General features: G+C 44.4%; 2 protein-coding genes across 4 annotated transcripts in view; one reads left to right on the top strand and one right to left on the bottom strand.

The window, feature by feature from the left end:
• Positions 1-1140, top strand: part of HSPA5 (heat shock protein family A (Hsp70) member 5) — a 5089-nt gene extending 3949 nt beyond the window's left edge. The window contains exon 8 of the mRNA XM_003785302.2: positions 226-1140. Coding sequence (XP_003785350.1) covers positions 226-788 — 563 coding nt within the window. The 3' untranslated portion in view covers positions 789-1140. The remainder of the gene's footprint in view (positions 1-225) is intronic.
• A 3976-nt stretch (positions 1141-5116) lies between these two features.
• RABEPK (Rab9 effector protein with kelch motifs) overlaps positions 5117-7496 on the bottom strand; it is a 31770-nt gene continuing 29390 nt past the window's right edge. For all 3 annotated transcript variants that reach the window (XM_003785303.2, XM_023510522.1, XM_023510521.1), the window contains 2 exons: positions 5964-6113; positions 5117-5434 (listed from right to left, as the gene is read on the bottom strand). In XM_003785303.2, coding sequence (XP_003785351.1) covers positions 5142-5434; positions 5964-6113 — 443 coding nt within the window. In that variant the 3' untranslated portion in view covers positions 5117-5141. The remainder of the gene's footprint in view (positions 5435-5963; positions 6114-7496) is intronic.

The raw sequence follows: 7496 nt of genomic DNA, 5'->3' as shown, positions 1-7496 counted from the left end.
AAAAAAAAAAAAAAAAAAAAAAGGCTCCTAAAGCATAAGAAACAGGATTAAAGACAGATAAAATTTAGCTCACTGTTAGTCCCAGTTACTATTCCTTACAGACTCAACTGTCACTTTCAGCTTGAAGTGCCCTTGCCACTTTAGGCCCTAAGAGACTGAAATGTAGGATCCAGATGTACTAATGCTTGTCCATAAAACTAAAGTTTTTCTGTGTGTAACTTCTAGGTGAACGACCTCTGACAAAAGACAACCACCTTCTGGGTACATTTGACCTGACTGGAATTCCTCCTGCTCCCCGTGGGGTCCCACAGATTGAAGTCACTTTTGAGATAGATGTGAATGGCATTCTTCGAGTGACAGCTGAAGACAAGGGTACAGGAAACAAAAATAAGATCACAATTACCAATGACCAGAATCGCCTGACACCTGAAGAAATTGAAAGGATGGTTAATGATGCTGAGAAATTTGCTGAGGAAGACAAAAAACTCAAGGAGCGCATTGATACTAGAAATGAGTTGGAAAGTTATGCCTATTCTCTAAAGAATCAGATTGGAGATAAAGAAAAGCTGGGAGGTAAACTTTCTTCCGAAGATAAAGAAACCATGGAAAAAGCTGTAGAAGAAAAGATTGAATGGCTGGAAAGCCACCAAGATGCTGACATTGAAGACTTCAAAGCTAAAAAGAAGGAACTGGAAGAAATTGTTCAGCCAATTATCAGCAAACTCTATGGAAGTGCAGGTCCTCCCCCAACTGGTGAAGAAGATACAGCAGAAAAGGATGAGTTGTAGACACTGATCCGCTAGTGCTATAATATTGTAAATACTGGACTCAGGAACTTTCGTTAGGAAAAAATTGAGAGAACTTCAGTCTCGAATGTAATTGGAATCTTCACCTCAGAGTGGAGTTGAAAATGCTATAGCCCAAGTGGCTGTTTACTGCTTTTCATTAGCAGTTGCTCACATGTCTTGGGGTGGGGGGAGAAGAAGAATTGGCTGTTTTAAAAACTGGGTAAAAATGCTGGGTTAGGGCGTGTGTTCACCTTACATATGTTCTATTTAACAATTGGGTCATGTGCATCTGGTGTAGGAACTTTTTTCTACCATAAGTGACACCAATAAATGTTTGTTATTTACACTGGTCTAATTTTTGTGGAAAGCTTCTAATTAGATCAATCATCTATTAGGGAAGTGACTAAAACTTTAATTCTGTGGGGGAGGGGTATGCAAGAGAGGGAAAGGGAGAGAGGTTTGTAATGTTGGGGAAAGGAAATATTTCTATTAGTACTGGCAGGGAATTTACCTAGACTTCATCTAAGAAAACAAGAGGAGAATTCACGTAGGCAGGGGCCCCTAAAGTTCCCAAGAGTAGAGTTTTCTTTTTTTTTTTTTAAGATAGTCTCCCTTTATCACCCCTAGTAATGTGCGCTGGTGTCACAGCTTACAGCAACCTCAGACTGCTGGGCTTAAGTAATTCTCTTGCTTCAGCCTCCAAAGTAGCTGGACCTATAGGTGCTTGCCACAATGCCCAGCTATTTTTTTTTTTCTTTTTTTGGAGACTGGATCCCGCTGGTCTCAAACTCTAAGCTCCTCTGCCTCCCAGAGTGCTGGGATTACAGGCATGAGACACTGCTCCCAGCCTGAGTTTACTTGAATATATTTGAAATTTCCTATTCCCCCTAACTGCCTTTCTGGTGGTTTTTTAGTAGTGATGTTTATAGCAGCATGGATTCTCTTGAGAATTATGGAGTGATCTTACCACTGGTGTTAACTTTATACACTTGGATCTTATAATTTTAGAATGTAAAGATGTGTTAGCACTTGCTAACTGAGCCTGTGGCTCAGTGGGTAGGGTGCGGACCCCATATACCGAGGGTGGCGGGTTCAAACCCAGCCCCGGGAAAACTGCAACAACAAAATAGCTGGGCGTTGTGGTGGGCACCTGTAGTCCCAGCTACTCAGGAGGCTGAGGCAAGAGAATTGCTTAAACTGAGGAGGTGGAGGTTGTGAGCTGTGATGTTACAGCACTCTACTGAGGGTAACAAAGTGAAATGGTCTCAAAAAAAAAATAGGTGGCGCCTGTGGCTCAAAGGAGTAGGGCACCGCGCGTTCAAACTGAGCCCCAGCCAAAAACTGCAAAAAAAAAAAAGAACCTAAGATGTGTTTTGAGCCCTAGCTGTATCAGAATCTCCATCCCTGGAATTTCTCAGGGATTTGCAATGGTGGTGTTGAGACTTTGCACACAACCCCACTGTGATTGTGGGTCAAAGGTAGTGTGGTACAACACAGGTTTAAGATTACTTAAATTGGCTTCTTGAGGAAAGGTATGTAATCTAGTTGAATAACTAGTATGATTAGTAAAGGACAGGCTGTTTGCTAACATGAAATCCTATACTGCCCAAAGATAGGTATTTTATAAATGGGCAATTGGCTAAAAGTTTACTTTTCCTATTATGAGATAGTTCCCTCTGTCAGACTTGCTAGAGTGCAGTGACATCAAAGCTCACAGCAACTTGAAAAATGTTCTTTCTTTTTGGAACTTCAAAATTTTGGGCTCAAGTAATCCTCCTACCTCACCCCCCAGAGGAGCTGAGACTATAGCATGTACCACCACACTTTTCTATTTTTTTTGTAGAAATGGGGTCTCAGAACTTCAGACCTCAAGCCATCCTCTCGCCTCAGCCTCCCAGGGTGCCTAACAGGTACGTTGTCTAGAATGATAGAATTGAGACCCAACAGCAACTTTGCCTTCATCAGGCTCACCACAGCCTCCTGGGCTAAGATCCTGCCTCAGCTTCCTGAGTTACTGGGACTATAGGTGTATGCATCCACACCTGGCGATTTTTTTTTATAGAAGGTATTGCTGTTGCCCATGCTAGACTCAAACCTGGGCTACGCAATCCTCCTGCTTCAGCTTCCCCAGTTACTGGGACTAGGTGTGTGCATCCACGCCTGGCTAATTTTTTTTTCTTTTTCTTTCTTTCTTTTTTTTTTTTTTGAGACAGAGTCTCACTATGTTGTCCTCAGTACATTGCTGTGGCGTCACAGGTCACAGCAACCTCAAACTCTTAGGCTTAAGCAATTCTCTTGCCTTAGCCTCCCAAGTAGCTGGGACTACAGGTGCCCGCAACAACACCTGGCTACTTTTTATTGCAGTTGTCGTTGTTGTTCAGCTGGCCCAGGCTGGGTTCGAACCCATCAGCCTTGGTTTATGTACGGGGACTGAGCATAATTTTTCTATTTTTTTGTAGAGAGGGTATCACTGTTACCCATGCTAGTCTCAAACTCCTGGATTCAGGCTATCCTCCCACCTCAGCCTCCCAAAGTGCTAAGCCACTATACCTGGCACTTAATTAAGACTGGTAAATGTCCATCCTCTGTTTACAGCTTATGCTGTCTAGCAATTATGATTCTGCAAACTTTTTTTTTAAGAGACAGAGTCTCACTTTGTTGCCCTTGGTAGAGTGTCTTGGTGTCACAGCTGACAGCAACCTTCAGCTCTTGGGCTTAGGCAATTCTCTTGCCTCAGCCTCCCGAGTAGCTGGGACCACAGGTGCCTACCACAATGCCTGGCTATTTTTTGTTGCAGTTTGGCCAGGGCCAGGTTTGAACCGCCATCCTCTGTATATGGGGCCTGCGCCCTACTCACTGAGCCACAGGTGCCACCCAGATTTTGCAAACTCATTAGAAGTTTTCATTTTATTTTTTGAGGTAGTCTCACTTTGTCATCCCTGGTAGAGTGTCATGGCATCATAGCTCACAGCAACCTCAAACTCTTGGGCTCAAGCAGTCCTCTTGACTTAGCTTACCAAGTAGCTGGGATTACAGGCACTGGCCACAATGCCTGGCTATCTTTTTTATTTTTGTAGTTTTTGGCCAGGGCAAGGTTTAAACCCACCACCTCCAGTATATGGGACAGGCGCCCTACTCCTTTGAGCCACAGGTGCCGCCCATTCCTGGCTATCTTTAGAGATGGGGTCTCCCTTTTGCTCAAACTCGTCTCAGACTCCTGAGCTCAGGCAATCCACCTGCCTCGGCCTCCCAGAGTGCTAGGATTACAGGTGTGAGCCACAGCACCCAGCCTTAAAAAAATTTTTTTTGAGACAGGGTCTCCCTCTGTCCCTCAGCTAGAGTGCCCTGGCTAGCAGTGGTATCATAGCTCAGTGCATCTTGAAACTGTTGGGCTTACATGATCCTCCTGCTATAGCCTCTTGAGTAGCTGGGACTACAGATGTGCATCACTGCACCTGGCTAATTTTCTCTTTTTTGTAGAGATGGGGTCTTGCTCAAACTCCTGACCTCAAGCAATCCTCCTGCCTCAGCCTCCCAGAATGCTAGGATTACAGGCATAAACCACTGGGCTGGCCTTGCAAACTTTTTTAAAAACTCTACCTGTACTGCAACATTTTTTTTTTAATTGAGATAGTGTCACTTTGTCGCATGTCAGTAGAGTGCTATGGCATCATAGCTCACAGCAACTTCAAAGACTTGAGCACAAGTGATTCTCTTGCCTCAGCCTTCTTACAGAAGCTGTTACAACACCTGGCTATTTTGTTTGTTTGTGTTAGCAGGCCTGGGCTGGGTTCGAACCCAGCAGCCCCAGAGCATGTGGCCAGCACCCTAACCACTGAATTATGGGTGCCCAGTACTGCAACATTTTTATGATTAGCATTGAAGGTGACCAATCACACATACCTAGGTTATAGTGCTGTTAAAACCCTCCCTATAGGCTCGGTGCCTGTGGCTCAAGTGGCTAAGGCACCAGCCACATACACCTGAGGTGGTGGGTTTGATTCCAGCCTAGGCCTGCCAAAACAACAATGATGGCTGCAACCAAAGAATAGCCAGGCGTTGTGACAGGCGCCTGTGGTCCCAGCTACTTGGGAGGCGGAGGCGGGAGACTCGCTTGAGCCCAGGAGTTGGAGGTTGGACAACTTGAGGCTCTATCTAAAAAAAACGGAAAAAAAAACAAAAAACAAAAAACAACCCTATCTATAAGGGAGGCTTTTGTACTGAGGTATCCAGTTCATTTTTTCACCTTCCAAAGCATATAAGAGCAAGATGGATGTGTAGTGCAGAAAATATTTTATAGGTGTAAAACAACTAAGGTTTTACTTTTGTGACAGAATAAAAATGTAGCTTTTATTAGTCAACTACAGTCACAATACAATCATTATAGATCTCTCCTTCAGTATTCATCCCACCAAACACAAAACAGAGCAACACGTCAGTCTGGTCTTCCTTGTGTAAATCACCACTCTGGGGGCCTCCTCCGTTGGCTGAATTCCTTTTCTCAGCTTCACAGTTTAGGGTGATGGAATTTGAATCTTCTTTCTCAGAAGTACACACCACTGGCCATGGAATTATACACATGGAATGGTCCAATCGTCCAGGGGGTAGAAAAGTATCATATTTAAGCAAGGTCCAATGCTGTTTTTCTATGTTGGAGGAAAAACAAAGAAACAAAGAAACAAACAAAACCCCAGAGGTTCCTTGTTACACTTCCAGAAATGCTTAGTGATTTGCTATATCAGCTGATCAATAGGAAATGAGAGGGGATAAAAAACCTAATGGCAGTGTTACTGCTTTAATGATGTCTACTCCTACAAATTTAGTATTCATAGGTTTGGATTTAGAATATGGAGCAACCAAATTGGAAAACCAAAACATTGGGTGGCACCTATGGCTCAGTGAGTAGGGTACCAGCCCCATAAACCAAGGGTGGCGGGTTCAAACCCAAGCTCCGCAAACTGCAAGAAAAAATAGCCGGGCATTGGAGCAGGTGCCTGTGGTCCCAGCTACTCAGGAGGCTGAGGCAAGAGAATTGCCTAAGCCCAGGAGTTGGAGGTTGCTGTGAACTGCGTGATACCACACCACTCTACTGCAGGCAACAAAGTCTCTAAAAAAAAGAAGAAAACTAAAACTATGTCACATTTGTTTAAAGACCCCAGAATGACACCTGCTCACCTATGTGATATTGATACATTATATCCAGTGCTCCTGTGGGAGTCATTCCACCAAAGATGTATATGTGTTTCCCCACAGCCACAGCTGAGTGGGCAGCACAGCCTGCTGGAGCAGCCCCAGTGGGGCTTAGCTTCTGCCATTTCATGTCACCTGCCAAGATAAAGTGTTTTATTAATTTATTCTTTATATATATATATATATATTTTTTACATTTTTGAGACAGAGTCTCACTACATTGCCCTGGGCAGAGTGCTTGACATCACAGCTCATAGCAACCTCAAACTCTTGGGCTTAAGCGATTTAGCAATTCTCTTGCCTCAGCCTCCCATGTAGCTGGGACTACAGGCACCCGCCACAATGCCCAGCTATTTTTTTTTTATTGTAGTTGTCGTTGTTTGGCAGGCCCAAGCTGGGTTTGAACCGCCAACCTCAGTGTATATGGCTGGTGCCCTAGCTTCTGAGCTATGGGAGCTGAGCCATTTTTCTATTTTTTTTTTTTTTCTTTGAGACAGTGTCTCACTATGTCACCCTAGGTAGAATGCTGCAGTGTCACCGCTCATAGCAACCTCCAACTCTTGGGCTTAAGGGATTCTCTTGCCTCAGGCTCCCGAGTAGCTGGGACTTCAGGTAGCTGCCACAATGCCCAGCTATTTTTTGATTGTAGTTGTCATTGTTGTTTGGCAGGCCCAGGCTGCCAGCTCTGGTATATGTGGCTGGCGCCCTAGCTGCTGAGCTACAGGCACCAAACCTTTTTTTTTTTTGAGACAGTCTCACTATGTCGAGTGCTGTGGCTTCGCAGCAACCTCAAACTCTTGGGCTTATGTGATTCTCTTGCCTCAGCCTCTCAAGTAGCCAGGACTACAGGTGCCCACCACAATGCCTGGCTATTTTTTGGTTGCAGCCATCATTGTCGTTTGGCAGGCTAGGGCTGGATTCGAACTCCCCAGCTCAGGTGTATGTGGCTGATGCCTTAGCCACTTGAGCCACAGGAGCTGAGCCCAGCCTATTTATTTCTTGAGACAGAGTCTCACTCTGTTGCTTCTGGCTAGAGTGCTGTGGCATCATAGCTCATAGCAACCTAAAACTCCTGGGCTCAAGTGAACTTCTTGCCTCAGCCTCCCAAATAGCTCAGACTACAGGCACCCACCACACAATCAGCTGGTTTTTCTATTTTTACTAGAGACGGGTGTCTCATCTTGCTCAGTGTGGTCTCAAACTCCTGAGCTCAAGCAATCTACCTGCCTTGGCCTCCCAGAGTGCTAAGATTACAAGCATGAGCCACTTCATCTGGCCTGTTTATGTTTTAAATCCTAACAGTTCCTGATAAAGCAACTTTGTGAGTGTTTAAAAAATTTATTCACTTCTCCTACTCTTGTGAAATTGCTATTACTTTTATCTACCCCCTTTCTTTTTACAAATAAGCAAACACGATTAGAGAGACAGAAAGACATGTCCAAATCCTTACATCATATAAGTGGCAGAGCTAGAATTATATTTAGCTCTAGCTCCAAAGCTGGTGTCTTCTGTTCTGTA

This window comes from Otolemur garnettii, unplaced genomic scaffold (assembly GCF_000181295.1).
Source record: "Otolemur garnettii isolate 467f Iridium unplaced genomic scaffold, OtoGar3 scaffold00014, whole genome shotgun sequence".
NCBI classification, from domain to species: domain Eukaryota; kingdom Metazoa; phylum Chordata; class Mammalia; order Primates; family Galagidae; genus Otolemur; species Otolemur garnettii.
Note: the sequence above shows the minus strand (reverse complement) of the source record. Positions and strands in the feature narration are given on the sequence as shown.